At 40.7% G+C, this 16,072-nt stretch overlaps 2 protein-coding genes across 2 annotated transcripts in view; one reads left to right on the top strand and one right to left on the bottom strand.

The window, feature by feature from the left end:
- The window catches only part of LOC124163676 (DNA mismatch repair protein Mlh1), a 39,597-nt gene extending 30,084 nt beyond the window's left edge, over positions 1–9,513 (top strand). The window contains exons 10-11 of the mRNA XM_046540735.1: positions 4,347–4,558; positions 8,639–9,513. Coding sequence (XP_046396691.1) covers positions 4,347–4,558; positions 8,639–8,785 — 359 coding nt within the window. The 3' untranslated portion in view covers positions 8,786–9,513. The remainder of the gene's footprint in view (positions 1–4,346; positions 4,559–8,638) is intronic.
- Positions 9,514–10,494: 981 nt separating this feature from the next.
- On the bottom strand, positions 10,495–16,069 carry LOC124163303 (translocon-associated protein subunit alpha). Its single transcript, XM_046540116.1, has 5 exons — positions 15,793–16,069; positions 15,069–15,266; positions 13,977–14,239; positions 12,390–12,699; positions 10,495–11,484 (listed from the first exon to the last, which is right to left on the bottom strand). The coding sequence occupies exons 1-5, from the start codon at positions 15,854–15,856 to the stop codon at positions 11,399–11,401; spliced, it is 921 nt and encodes a 306-aa protein (XP_046396072.1). The 5' UTR covers positions 15,857–16,069; the 3' UTR covers positions 10,495–11,398.
- Positions 16,070–16,072: the final 3 nt, after the last annotated feature.

Here is a 16,072-nt window from a genome sequence, read left to right as displayed (position 1 = left end):
TGATTTACATCGGCGAATTATGTTTAATTCCAAATTCATTATTGACTCTCATTCGTAATGTGCCATCGGTGCTGGCCTGGTTTCCTCTAACAGCCACTAAGCTCATGTCTTCTGATGAGGGGCCCACATGTGACATGAATGTTGTTATTGAATAAATAAAACCTTATAGACTTCACATAAATAATTTTAATATTGACCAAATACATTGCTGTGCTGACCTAAGGTCAGTGGCGGCTGGTGGTAATTTATCTAGGGTGTGCATTAGAGCAGATATAGGATGATTTAATTATATTATGTTAATCCTAATCCATGAGCGTCATATTTCGTCGTAATAGAAAACATAGCAAGCAAAACATATCACTGGTACACTCTACCCTTAAAATTGCATGAACAGAAATAATATTAGCATGTATGAAAATATTTATTCTCGACACACCTTTACAAGTGACGGTAGTTGAAATTCATTCTCTTTTCCTTGCACCCTATGAGGAAGTAGTGTAGAAAACGGCTACAGTAGACTCTCGTTAATACGAACAACGTTGTTACGAAGTTCTCGTTATTACGAAGCAAATCGTTGGTCCCGTCGAAAGGGCCTATCCAAGCAATAGTAAAAGAAACGTTATTACGAAATTTTCGTTTTTACGAAATTACGAACCTATGTCCCGGTCCCGGCAGTTACAATACGAACTTTATTACGAAGTTGCACGCACAAGTCACGGTATTTAGGTGGATATTCACTACACTTAAGTTTCAATAATTGCGCCACGTTTAAGTTATTCTCGTTTACTGTGCCTAAGAGCGTCAATTATGGTTCTTTATTCAGTTTACACGCAAAATCATATAACTAGCTTCATTCCTGTGTAGTCAGGGTGCCCTACTCATAACCGTTCGTAAATAGGATGTACAGTCAGACCTCTTCCTATGCACATTCGATTTACGAATTTTCAGAGATACGAGCATTCAAAATTTTCAAATTTCAAATTTGGCGCCTTTCGATTTGGCCGATACTACGCGGTGTGGCGCTGGGAAACTCTCACTGTGATCATGATCTGAATAAGGTATCAATGAAAATGGAGTGAATTTAGGAACTGTTCAACGTTTCGCCCGTTCTTCGTCACCGCGGGGAGCTATTTTTTCGGCTCCGAATGCATCGCAGGCCCCGCTAGATCAGTTCGCCACAAGCTTGAGTAAGCGCATACGTGTAATGCAGTGTTGCATCCCGCAGGATAACCTTACTCTGCGATAAATTACATAGTCCGGCTGGCGAGGGTTGTCCGATTACGGCACAATAGGATGGGCGGATAATCCTGCGCCAGCAGGGTTTAAAGCCAACCGCTGTCCCCCAAACGCACCTCACACCCTCGCCTAGTCATACAACGTTGTCAAATGCATAAACGAACACCGAAATAAGCCTGATCCACCAAAATAAGCCCATTCTTCGAATCACAGAACAAGTGATTATTCCTCTACTGTCTGTAAAAAAAAGCAAGATACTCGAGTTTGAGGAGCTCTAGCGTCTAAATGAAGCAATCGATTTCAATGCAATAAAAAGCATACGAAAGAGAATTTAGTTCTACGTTATATCATGTACTTTAAAAATCTTCGGCTCAATAGTATATCCTGTACTTAATTTTTTCTCAAAAAAGTACCCGTTTTTTGCGCGTAAAATCAAGGTGCCCAACTTTGAGCCGTTGGCATTCCCGTAGTTTTCGTTCCTATAACTTGCAATTTTGATATAAAGAAGCCACATCTATTACTAGCAGTTTGCCGAAAACAAATTGTTTATACCACAAAAAATAACGGAGTTGTTGTAAACAACGCAAACCTCTGCTAACTTCGAAACCAGTGAGTCAATTGAAAATTGATTGGTACTGTTGTCTTCCGTAGAATGTTAGTTATGTATATACGTACATCATACACGTTAAATGTCAGCAGTATATTCAATATCTTTTTATATTTATTTTTGTTTTTAGCTCTTGTTGTCGCCTTCTCCCTGCCTGACGGGGGTGGCCTAAACAAAGCAACAGAAAAGAGAAAGTCTCTCGAAGTCGTGCGCAGTTGCCACATAGCGCATCCTGACTCACAGTACCCTAGCAGTTAATGAATCATTCGCTGGTTGCTTTAAAACGTTTACCTTTAGGGATGATTCGACTATTGTTAGTGCAGATTCCCTCGGTGAATCAATCGTCCAAGAACGGGTTTTTCGGAGACGGAAGTCCAAATGGTATTGAGTGCAATTTGCTTTTTTCGCTGCGAAGCAGAAAAAAGTATGGACAAAAGATATCCTGTGTATCAAACTGTTTCTGATTGTCTTGGTATCAGCTTGATATCAGTGAAAAGAGTCGCAGCTAAACATAAGGATTGTGAAAAGTAGAACACAAGTGGTGACCTTCCTACGGCACGGAAGAGGGTTCGTCTTTTGGGAAGGCCGAAGATCTTCATCGACGACTTCACGATTGGAGTAATAAGGAGGACAGTGCACGGTTTCTATTTGAGGAATATGTTTCCTACGTTACGCAGAATGATGGATCACCTGCCAGAGAATGTTCCCGATTGACCACGTTTCTCTCTCCCAAAGTTAAGATCCATTCTGTTAGACATGGGATTTAGGTACAAAAAGTTTTTACCATCCGATAAAATTTACGCTATTATGGCTTAGAATTTACGTCGTAGAAAAGCATTTTGATGGAAGCTCAGCCCAACCTGACCTTAAGTTTACCTGAAGGGTGCAACAACGATACTTTCATTGTGCGAGTCGGTCATTTAAAGGAAGCGCGCCCTCTACTGAGTCGGTGGCAACGACGCGCCTCTTTTCGCCTCCCCCTCCCACGACGGAGCTGCTGGTACGCGCATAGAAACATCTAGATAAATAATAAGTGATATTGACGTTATTATTGATATTTAATATACATTTCATATGTGCTTGCATTACTAACATTCTACGGAAGACAACAGTACCAATCAATTTTCAATTGACTCACTGGTTTCGAAGTTAGCAGAGGTTTGCGTTGTTTACAACAACTCCGTTATTTTTTGTGGTATAAACAATTTGTTTTCGGCAAACTGCTAGTAATAGATGTGGCTTCTTTATATCAAAATTGCAAGTTATAGGAACGAAAACTACGGGAATGCCAACGGCTCAAAGTTGGGCACCTTGATTTTACGCGCAAAAAACGGGTACTTTTTTGAGAAAAAATTAAGTACAGGATATACTATTGAGCCGAAGATTTTTAAAGTACATGATATAACGTAGAACTAAATTCTCTTTCGTATGCTTTTTATTGCATTGAAATCGATTGCTTCATTTAGACGCTAGAGCTCCTCAAACTCGAGTATCTTGCTTTTTTTTACAGACAGTAGGTCCTTGACGCTCGTCGTCCCTTCCGGATCTTTTCTTCACGGAACACTTTGTAAGCGTTTCCCTTTCTTACATGGCAGCCTTGCCCCCTCCCCGGACCTAGACCATTTGGTCTGTAATTGGACAACTCTCGGTGGCCGGACTGTAATTTTATCAACCAAGGAACAAGGTCTTGGGACGCATCGAGTTTGAATATCGGAGTTCATGTATTCGGGAAGATATCAACCCTCGAATGCGTCATGGCGCAGTCTTCTGTTGAAAAACTGAAACGCATTTTCCTGTTTATATTTCTTTCCGCGTATTATAATACACTATTGCTTTCGACGATTCCTAAAAGAAACGTTCTTACGAACTTCGTTATTACGAACCTCCGATTTTTCGGTCCCGTGAACTTCGTAATAACGAGAGTCTACTGTATACAGATGGCTTTGTAGACGGACTAGGATCCTAGGCGGAGGTAGTGTAGGTGGCGGCTACACCACTACACTACCTGCTAGTCAGTCACCAAAAACATGCGCGTGCGCATTCGCATGGTTTTGAGTCTGCTCCCATCGCCCCTTTGAACAGCACATACCCCCCCGCTTACCTCGTCCCGCCAGAGCTCCCACAAGCGATCGCACAGACCGAAAATGCGCCCGGCATGATGCCACGGGATCGCACACTTGTAGAGCGGTGAATTCGAAAAGGAGATAGCTGTAGCGTTCGGAGGCTCATGTTTCTTGCATATGCAGACAGTACTTTTATCCTTCGCGTTGCAAAGGAATAGTTTTCTTTTAAAATCTATTCATCTTTGGGTGTGCACTTGCTAACATGCGTATACGCACGTGCCGCCACTGCCTAAGGTACCTGACAATGTTGCACAGGGATGAAACTGGCCGATATTAAAATTATTTATTTGAAGTCTACAAGGTTTTTTTGATTCAACATGAATCATTTTCACTAAGTCATGCCTCAAACTATTAATTTTTGTATGTTATTGCTTTTGTAGATGGCTTCTTCCCAAGGTCAGAGGACTTGCCACGGTGGGTGCTCCGTCTTGCGACCGAGGTGGAATGGGGTGACGAGAAGCTTTGCTTTGAGACGCTGTGCCGTGAGACAGCACGCTTCTACGCTATGTCCTTAGATCAGGGTGAGGAGGACGAAGAGAAGGGGGACGAACCGGTGGAGAGGGCAGTGGTAGATGGGCAGTCCGACTCAGAGGTTAGCTGTCTTTGCCATTTATCTTTGAAACCCTTTATCATCAATGCATAAAATCCCTTTTCTTGGGCTTGCTACCAGGTTAAAAAATTGATGGCAGCTCAGAAGTAGACATGAGAATGGACAACGAGTGGCATATATATGCTCATGAGTAATTGAGAACTGTTTTTGCAAATAATTCATATTCTGCTTGCGTTACCCACTGTACACCCATACCTCGCTTAATGCGAGGGATGCGTTCCTTGGGGTCTTTGCGCAATACGAATTTGCTCTATTTGAGAGTGTTTTAACATTGGGATGAATTGGGATTGGGAAGATAGGGATGCGTTCCCGGTAGCATAATTGTTGGGTATGGAACCATATATATTCCTGTTAATAGCTTCAGAAGACCTTATTTACATAAACATTTACAGTTTAAAATATATTCAAAGATTGTAGGCACGCATTAAAAGTTTTTTTTTTTTTCGCATTAAAATGAATTTGTAGGTGCATTTGAAATTCCACCTTCCGGGCGGGTTGCCTAACATCCAGGAAAAATGCGTGCTATCTCAGCGGTTCGTAATACATTGCAGGTAGTTGATGAATTTTCAAACCATTCTAAAAACAATTCTTGTGTCACTCAGGCCCTTTTGGTGCTCATCCAAATCACAGAAAAATGCTACTTTGTATACCATTTCATTTCTGGAGGAGTTAGTTGGTGAATAATAAATCATAACTGGCTTCAATTTGAAGTCTCCCGAGGCATTAGCATCATAAGCTACCACGTGAAATGGTCTTTTGATGCCTTGAAACCTAACTCAGGCTTTTCTTTCCTGAAAATGAATGAACAAGATTGCATTCTCTTCTAAAACGATTCCTTCTGGTCATCATTAAAAACTAGTTGAGGGGGAAAGGACCCACTCTCAATCACAGATTGAAGTTCATCAGAAAATGTTGTGGTGTTGACTATGCTAGCAGCACGTGCAGATTCTCCTGATATTGTGGCACTAAAACACCAGCTTGAAGTTTAAAACTCTGAAACCAACCGGAGCTTTCTCTAAATGTCTCAGAGTAATCACCACCCTCATCTTCTTTTATAGATTCAAATAAAGCCACAGCTTTTGCTCAAATAACTTCCTGTGATAGAGGAACATCATTCAACCGTTTATTATAAATCCTAATTAGAAGTCTTTCCGTTTTTTCCAGCAATGAACTTCGAGTACATGTTGACCGCTTTGCTGAAGTTAGTGCGGCTGATGTCACCGACGTTATAACCTCGTCTTAGTTCAGAATAATATTGTGGACTGTCGACGTCGTGAGCTTAAACTTACGCACAATATCGAATTGATGCTCTTTATTTTCGAAGCAAGTGATCTCTTTCAATTTCTCTTCTTGGTTTATGCTTTTCCTTGTTAACTCCTTTACTTTTCTATCCAGGTTCCTATTTTTTGCCATTGTTCACTTGATTTTTACTCCATATGGCTCTATCAAAAACACCTTCTACTGCTGAATAACTGCCACACTGTATTCCTGAGATGCAGAGGGCCTATTGCTGCTGGGAGTAATGAAGCCATTGTGTTTGAGACCCTCGGACCCTTATACGCGTTGATGCTATTCATATGCAACTGGGCCTCCGCTCCCCGATGACCTTGAAGGCTGGACTCTTTACGTTGTAGTCTATTCACCGGAAAACCTATGATGGCAAAAATGACGTCTCAAACTGTATTGCTTAAAAAAACTCATACCACTAGATGCAAACTTTGTTAATGATCTAAATTAACAAAGTTTGACGAGAAGAATTACTTTGGTGGGTCTGCTGTCAGGATGCATGACGAGTAATGTTTTTTCCCATTCCGCAGCAATGGATTTGGCGAATATATAAACAAAGAATAAAATACAAGGCAAACGATACTATTAATATGAGCAAAATTAGTGTAATTTCATGTGTACTTAGTGTACCTTCACATTTTATCAAGAAAGTATTAAAGGTTATTTGACTAGGCTAAGCAGTGTTGGAATAAAAGATGCAGTGTCCGGCGTGATACAGTGGAAATCTTTGATATTCAGCTTATTAAAACCACTTGTCTGTTTCCACACACTTTTATTTACACTGACCATGGTTTCGGCAACTTGTGCCATTGGCCTTGATAATGGCACAAGTTAAAGTGTGTGGAAACAGACAAGTGGTTTTAATAAGCTGAATATCAGTGTTGGAAAGTTTCCCAGAGGAACAAACTTGCGCTATATCGAAATTATGCTAAGCGAGACATGGGTTTATATTGTTTGTGACTTTAAATGACATGTACGGTATATGCCTCGGTAAGGGTACTTGCATAGTGAGGAGGTAAGAGGTGGAGATAGAGGTAGAGGTCGGGGTACTTTGAGGTAACAGAAATGCATTGTGTTTTATGGGCGCGCGCATAGTGAGCAGGTCGAGGTAGAGGTGTACCTCATGGTTCACCAGGAGGTTGCACGGGACCATTTTCAAAGACAAACAAGTTTGTTTTTCGAGCGGTATGCCTCGATGTACATCGCGAGGCTTCTCCGTGATTGGTGCGTTCAAGGCCCGTTTCATGTGATATCCTAATGTTTTCCTGAAATTTGTTTGGGTAATACTTAAGTTGCTAATACAGATGGTGATATTCTGGTGAGGGTGAAACATGTTTCTATTATTCTCCTGTAACTTATATTTTCTTTCGAAGCTTTTGATTTATGGTCTTTGTAATACAAACCCTGCGCGAGCTGGGGCCTTTTGTTTGATTTTGGAGAGGAGAAAAGCATCAGAGGGGGAAGCCGAGGGCTGATGGGAGGGGGGTAGCAGATTTAGGGAAATGTGCAACGTAGTTACTATATCATGGCACTGAGCTTCTCCCTATCGTAGTTCCATCTCCAGGGGAAGATTCAAACACACAAGTGACATGTTGTAAATATAGTGAGTCCTCGTTCTACGTCACCACGTTTAACGTCATTTCGCGATAACGTCACGAAAATTTTGAGATCGTCATTCATTTATCGCACCTTTGCTTTGCGATAACCTCAAGTCTTTTAAATTTCGCGCAAGTAAAAAGGTGAAGTGGCAGGTGTTGCAGGTTGTTCGTTTCGTGGGTGGTAATACAGTCAGTCTATACAAAGTGTAAAACGTAGTGTATATTGTTAATTGCGATTACGGTTTTAGCAAATTTTAGCTTCAGAGACATTTCCACGAAAATGTCCAAGAGAACAATGTTCACAATAATTTTGGTTCCTGTTACTGCGACGATGTTTCAGCGATGATGATGCCCAGGCGACGCCAGCCCGCCTCAATTCGCAATTAAGACCATCTCTTCGATTTCATAATCCCAGTTTGCCCGCCCTCGTTCATTTCCGCCATTTTGATTTCGCTCCTGACCGGTCCGAAAAGAAATTCTCATAGCGAACGTAGGGCCTATGGACTGGTGCTCCGAAGCACCATCTGTAGAGTCTGGTAGCGGAAGTAGCATTCATTGGACCGCACCTCTTAGCGAAGCCGAAAAGCAAATGCGGGAAGATACAAAAATCGAGAAGGATTTACGTCACTGCTGCTATTGTCATCGATGAAGACAGGAACTAGTATTTATGCCATAGTTTGGCATTCCCATCGTAAAAAATGCCCCAGATCAGGTACGCTAAAATTTTTTCGCATAGGAATTTGAGGTCTAGTGGCCGATTTTCACTTTTTACATTGTTTTTTATGGGATATTATGTTTCGATTAACTTCATTTCGTTTATCGTCACATTTTTCAGGAACGGTAAGTGACGTTAAATGAGGACTCACTCTTCTTCATCCCATTTTTGTTAAATGATGGTTATGGGAAAAATATATGTCAGGACCGTGATTGCAGGAAACAATACTTCGGTTAACGATTTATGTGGGAAAAAATTACATTATCTGTATGGGACTTTATTTGGGACCTGAAAGGCGAATGATGAATGCGGGAAAATGATCAATGTGGGAATGATAGAACAAGGATCCACTGTAGAGAATTAAGGAGAGAGTCAGTGGGAATGATGATCAAAAGAATGTGGGGGCCATTTTGCTGGCTGCTGCTGCAGTGTGGTTGGTGATTGGAGGTCTTTCTCTTGCAGGAGGCATCCTGGAGGCACGTGGTGGAGCACAAAGTGTACACAGCGCTGCGCAAGACCCTCCTTCCACCCAAGGGCTTCTCCACGGACGGCTGTGTGCTGCAAGTGGCACATCTCCCTGACTTGTACAAGGTGTTTGAGAGGTGCTAATGGACATCCCACCATGTGGATTCCTTGTGCATTTGTGGACTTCCTTCCTTGGTTCAAGAGCATGAACACATGAGTCTGGTGTAGCATTCACAGTTTTCTACTCAACTTTCGAGAATCACATTGCCAATTTTTTCGTAGTCAAAGAGTCTCGATGGATATATGTAGATGATGTGCTAAGCTATCAACATATCAGCATCACAATTATTAACCTAGATTTTCAGTTGATAAAACTCTTGAGTATTGGCTCAATTGTTGTCCATATATTCCAGAAATGGCTTGGATTTATAACTCTTGATTTCTTTTTAATACTCTTATTGAGTGTGTGGCCTTCATTAGTGCTGGTATTCAGCATTGAAAGGAGGCTGGATGCAAAATTAGATCTCATTACATTTCTGTTGCTTTTTGTGCATCTTTTATAATTCTAACACTTCAATTTATGTGTTTTTGCATTTTTAATGGGATGCTGTTGTCATCATAGGGTACTTGTTTTAGATTTCACAAGATGGGATCCAAAAGCAAACAGCTTGGATTCATTTTTGTGATACATGATCTTCCTGTTTTAACCACAATGATTCCAGCTACAGACTCTTTTCAGTATTGAATTTCACACCTTCATGTGCTCCTATTCAGAATTTGATACCCTTAGTATCCAATATTTTATATTTTAAACATGATGTAAATACATGTACAGCCTTAGTACTTAAGAATAAATTTTGTACTTGGATTAATGATATGAGTCACAAAGTGATGGTGCCAGTTTGGTTGAATAGTGTGCCACCTTTATGCTCTGAGGGCATTGGGAGGCCCTTAGAGCCTCAGAGTCCAAAAGAGAGACTACGGAGTCTCTTCCTTGGACTCAAACGATACCAAGTCTTTCAACTATTGTAGACTGCAGTGTGCTACAATCCAGGTCTGAACGTATCTATGAACGAAAATCAGAAGTGGTACTTATTTATCATCTTTTTTAATCTTCATTACATATTTCCTTCTTTTTTTAGAAAATTATATTTCAATTCAAGTATACCGGGACTAGCCACAGTGATAATTTTTACGGAGTCACCGGCAATGCACAAATTGTGCGAAAAATCCAGAGGAAAAATCATTCGCCTTGACCGGGATTCGAACCTGGATCCCTCGATTTCCGGCCGAGTGCTTTCACAGGGGATTTTTCCTCTGTGGATTTTTCGCACATTATATTTCAAATTAGCTGATGTGATGCTGACAGTCTATCTGTTACTAAAATGGCCACAAAGAGAAAAGGAAGTACCAGAAAGTGAAAACTGAAGGACAGGATTTCTGAAAGAGAGTAGGAATAAGATTTATCACAAAGCTAGATAAGTGTGGAAGATTTACCTAAGTGAAGATGCGTAGAAAAACATTGTTCACGGTAAAGTAGAAGCTGGTTACAGAATTGTTAATTTTGCCTAACTGCTTTTGAGAAATGATCATTGCTTGCAACGAAATTCCAAAATTCTGTGGCGCAGGACTTATGGCGAAGCTTAGCAATTTGTAGCATGTATATTTAATATCCTGTTGTACGTACATCAACTGGAACCAAGGCGGGCAAAAAAATAAGGAACAGACCCATCACTAACAAAAACGTTAGCTGAAAGAAGAGCGGAGTGGTGATCTGTGTAAAATCAACCTTTGGATTGTTCACTTAAGATGATGTTCAAGTGTCTCCCAATTTAAAAAGAAATAATGACATATTCATTGGATTTGTTTATTAAAAATCTCAAATGGTAAAAAAAACCATTACATCAACCACAGTACACAACTTTCACAATATTTCAACCATATGACTCTATTAGACACGCATGCGTTCAATTTACCATTCAAAAATAGCATCTCAAAATTTGGAGCAACATAAGGGAGAAATCTAACACCCTAACTGGAACATGAGCAGAATGGAACAGTAGTTAACCATAGAGGGAGAGGCTAAAGGTGTGACTGCAATAAGGGAAGGATTTTAGGTTTTGAGGAAGTTAAAAGAAACATTTCCCAATCTATCACTAACAAGTGAACGTCAGTCACAGACCCAATCAATAAGTCATAGAGGAAAAGTAATGAGATGAGGTTGTAGCGACTTAGAAACAGCTCAAAATGAGGCAGTGGGCTTTTACACAAGAAATATCCCTCATGTCAGCAACACAATTTAGAGGTTAAATGACAACATATCTCAACATAAACAAAGATTTATCGTAAAATACAAAATATCTAATAAATAATAGATGTGATCTCAACAGAACTGAAACCCAAAAAGCAAACAAACAGCAATTTAACAAGTCTACTCCAGGAAAGTTCTTTTGCCGCACAACTTCCTTAGAATGGCAATTCATGAAACAAGGCTGTTACACAGTAGTCAGTTTGTCCCAATTATAAATATCCAACAGGTGAATGCTATTGGCTTAACAATTCTGGAGGGTCACAGCCATTCACTTTTACTCCCAAGATAGTCACCTAATGGGTATCATCACCAAACTTCATACACACATATTCATAATTGAGCTGAAAACAAAGAGTCTCACCACGATTTATTAGGCATGTGCACCGGAGTCTAACAAGAGACCACAGGGAAATACTGAACAGTCCAGGTCGTCCTGCTCAGATCACTCAATCATCAGAGCCAGCTGTACGCTTGGCTTTCCTCTGTCTGGGACTCTGTTTGGGGCTCTGCTTAACAGCCTTGGGGGATTTGCCTGAGGGATTAGAATAGAATCAAGTGAGTGGGGTGCAACTTCTCCTTCCTGGGATCTCCTTATACTGTTAAAATGATAAACTTTGTCGATTTCAAAATAGTGACTGTAATGTGACTGGTTTCAGTTGTTTGCACTGCAATAACATGAGACAATTTCACAAAGTCATGCCACAAAATATTAATTTCACTTTATATATAGGCCTTGTGTCAGCACCCGATCAAATTTGAACTTTGCTGAGCGGTAGAAAATGAACTTGTAGGGGATATCCACAATTGGTCAAGAACTCAACAAGAACAGGTAATAGATATTTGCCATAGAAAGAATGCATATGTACTAGTATATTTTCCCACATGCATGCAGCCGGAATTTCAAAAAAAAATATTGCCCTGGCTCCTCTCGTATCTATCCAGCATAGAAGTCGACCCAAAGTCTCTTAGAGTCAATTAGAAATAAAATGATTGACTTCCAATACAACAATTTAGAAGGGAATTGAAGGTATTATATTTGTGGTATCAAGATTTGTTAAAATGGCATCTAGCATTGTAACGAAGTTGAGACAAATTTGTATACATGATAGAAATACATAGACTCATACTTCCAATCAAAATTTGAGAATACCTTGAGAAGGCTAAAATAGCCAGAAAAGTACACAAAATTATACAATACATATCATGGTGGCACTGTTCCAATTTCTAATTACCCTGTACTCAGTAGTCTTCACAACTAGTTTTCTCCCAGTAATTTTTTTTTCTCAAACAGGGTACTTTATAGGGAGAAATATGGCAATCCACATCTATGAAAATATTTTTATTAAGCTACAACTATAAACAAGTGATAATCACCACGATTTTTTAAGCTTCTAAGGTTGAGTAGGAATCTGTGAGAGGATAAAGTAGAGGACTTACTCATGTTGTTCAGTGTTTGGACGGGCACCCAGTCGTAGTCAACATCACTTTGCTTGCTTGTGCCTGTCTCCACATGTTGCCCCTTGCCCCTCAGGCTGTTGACAAGGCCAGCGGCAGCACGGCGGCTGCCAGCACCCGCACCACTGCGCCCCACCGAAGAGGCAAGCAGCTGCTGCCCAGCCACAAGCATCAGGACAGCGCATGCCGCCAGGAACACATATAGGAAAAAGGTCTCGCCGTCCAGCCCCTCTTCCACCTCAACCACCTGCACAGTCTCGTTGTACACGCTCTCCTTGAACACGGCTCCTGACTGCAATCAATTCAAAGGCAATCAATCCCCTGTGGTTATCGTCAGACTCATGAATTTGCAGGCACCAATGGAATATTTTTCACACAGAGGTCAACTGACAATAAGGTAGTTTCCTTCTAGGAGAATAACTTGTGTCATCAGTCGCCACGTAATCATTGAAGTCGAGTTCAAGAAGTGAAAGATAAGGTAGTTACAGGTTATTAAGGGATGACTTAACTCCATTAGATCAAATTTGAAACAAAAAGTGTTTGGATAAGAAGGGGAGTGAAACATCACGGAAGATAAATAACACAGCTTGAAAGTTGAAGGTCCCAGTGCCACATTCGCGAGAGAATGCTGATGTAGAAGCATTCCCGGGTAGATTCAATCGACTCTTGCTAAAATTTCTAGTTGTTGAGCAGAAATGCAAAGGTTTCGATAATCATTTGATTCAACCATGATGAATAAACATCAAATCGGGGAAAAATATCTTGTGTGGGAAAATGTTTTACGACCTTAAATGCGGAAAAATGCAGAATGCGGAAACACTAAATAAGGATAATTTTGACACTGCTCAAATAGGGAATGAATCGGGACTCCAAAAAATAAACATAAATGCGGTAAAACATTAAATGCTGAAACCTTAAATCCAGATCAGACTGTACACCCTTTCCAAGACCTACAAGACTTGATTGATTGGGCGCATGCAGTCGACAGGATGATAGAAGGGGTAGAAGTATTTCAATTGCTCTCTTCTGCTGAATGCTAAGGCCCCATCAGCCTTGGATCATGCTCAAAGGATCGGGTGCATTGAGTTCACCCCTCTATACATAAGTCTCCTTCTGCGTTGATACTCAATTATATTGTGCCTGATAATGACTTTCTACCACTTTAACTTCGCTAAAAACTGCAGAAATGAAAGAAAAACTGTAAATACAAACGTTTGTGAGGCTCGGGTGGGTTTATTCAACTCCTTTGGATACAACGAGCGCTCGGTTTTGCGAGTAATTTCCGAAGGGATCATGAGCACTCATAAAACCGGACTTCTACTGTATAATACTAGTGACCGCCACAATTTTTCTCAGGTTTCATATTTTAGCAATTGAGTTTCTCATGCAAGTGAAATATATCATGAAATGTCCAAAAAAACATAGGGATTAAATATTTATTCCATTTGACTTATTAAAGTGTAATTTTCTCATTTCCTGAAGAGAGTGACTCTTAACTAAAAGACTAAACAGACAAGTCTTCATTATATAAAACAGTAAGAAGACACAAGAAGTTATCTCCATTCTTACCAAAGAATCCCTGTAATGAAGGTTGACACTCAAGCCAAAAGGCCTGCCAGCAAACGCCTCTGATGGAATGAATGAGTAGGCCAGTGTTGCTTCATGTGAGGGTGCCACCACCTTGTTGTATGCAATAGTGGAATAGTTCTGGATGTGGAAGGCAAAGTCCATTGGATAGCGGAAGGAGGCATCCACAGCTTCCAGGATGAAATCCTGTTGGCCCTTGTTGGAGAAGCCAATTAGCAACTCGACCACATTGCCTCCAGGCAGCTCTACAAATAGTGTGAAAATCGCTGATTAAAACCAGATTGAATGGGGACAAAAAGAGATGATGAACAAATTGAAATTCAATCAGTGGTTCCTTAGAAGACTTTCATGGATTATCAGTCTTTCTGGTTTTACATCATGTTGCAATAACTGCTCATAATGAGATAAAAAATAGGATCTGAGAAATCTAAGACAGTAACACCACGAAACATAGCTATTATTAATATGTGAATTAGTTAATGAAAAAGTTAATGTAACGCCAGTAGTAAATATCCACACACTCTACTAATTGACCTTGTTCTACCCTTCGACAAATAACTAGTGGACCTTCTGGAAGCAACTTTCTCCACCCTTACCAGTACATAAAAGCCAAATAAAGATGTCCCTAGTATGTGGGCAAGTCACTTCTCCTCAATGACAAGGTTTAATCCCAAAAAATATCAATTAATTTGAAAATCTACAAATGAAAAACAGCCAAGTCAATGTTCTCACTAAGCTGCTTTCTGCCACCTCACTTCGCTGGAATGGGACAACAGACCATATTGTGATGATGAACAGTGACTGTATCGTTGTACAGCGAATTTAAGTACTCAACAACACCTCTGCTATTCTAGCAAATGTATCATGGAAAGTCGCTTATTGTGTCCAGGATAAAATAGGAACTCTATATATAACACAATGAAAAATTTGAACCGAGAAATGGCAAAATCGAGTCGAAAATGAGGACTCCTTATCACAAGAGGCGCCGCTATTAGTAGTAGGTCACTAACCAAACAGGCATTTGCACACAGTCTCCCAGCACGAACCGTAAAAATGAGACTATTTAGCACAAACCCAGAGCAGTGGATGCGGCCGTATGGACCGGCTTGGTGAAGAGAATGGTGGTGTGGGCGTCAGGGGAGGCTCTGGGCGCCGAACCGCTGCCATCCGCCTCTTCTTCTTCCTCCTCCTCAGTCACGGCCGTCTCCTCGCCCTCCACGTCGACTTCGTCCTCCACCTCGTCCTCAACAACGTCTGCTGCCCATGTCGGCCCTGAAGAAATACATTGAAATGAGCCAATTACATCACGGCTGTTACATGCACAAGGCGGCTATGGACACGAAATAACTTTCGTTATTGAGAAGTCTCATGGCATATGCGAGTACTATCTCCCGTATGTTGCCCTGATTTTCAATAATAATTCCGAGATAGCACACGCTGGTTAAGTGCAACTAATCAAAACACAAAATCATCCCGGAACCAGGTCGTAAAAAAAATGCTGACCCACATATTTACAATTCTTAGGCGTCGATAGGAACTAGCAGATAGGAAGAGCCGGTGGTGCGGTACATGAAAAATCAGTGATATTTAAAACAAACATGCACTAACACGGAATTGCTATCCAAGGCGCTACTCACAACGAATTAAAATTGAGAATTAATGTTACGAATGAGTTATAAGATCACAACTTTCCACGACTAAGGCAGAATGCAAAATAACCACACCTCTGATCACATACATAAAACATTAACAATGTTCACTGTGGAGAAGCTTCCTCAACCAAGGTAGGTATGCTTACCTGTGCAGAAAGCTACCAAACAAACACCACTCAAAAGGAGGCAAAATAGAACCGATTTCTGCATCTTTTTAAATATTGACCACTTCAGAGAACTAAGCGAGGAGGAAAGGAGATAGTTCCTTATTTTCACAGGCGGCTTCGTTCGGTCTGCACTCCAATTAGGAGAAGAGCCGATAGCAACTTCGAATTCCTGACTCTATCGTGTCCAGCTGTAGCAATGCTGAACCGAACAACACCAACACACGCGATACCACGTACACGTATCTCACTTCCCTTGCAC

Source organism: Ischnura elegans, chromosome 8 (genome assembly GCF_921293095.1).
Source record: "Ischnura elegans chromosome 8, ioIscEleg1.1, whole genome shotgun sequence".
Classification (NCBI taxonomy): Eukaryota; Metazoa; Arthropoda; class Insecta; order Odonata; family Coenagrionidae; genus Ischnura; species Ischnura elegans.
The sequence above is the reverse complement of the archived record's forward strand: the minus strand, read 5'-3'. Positions and strand labels throughout refer to the sequence as shown.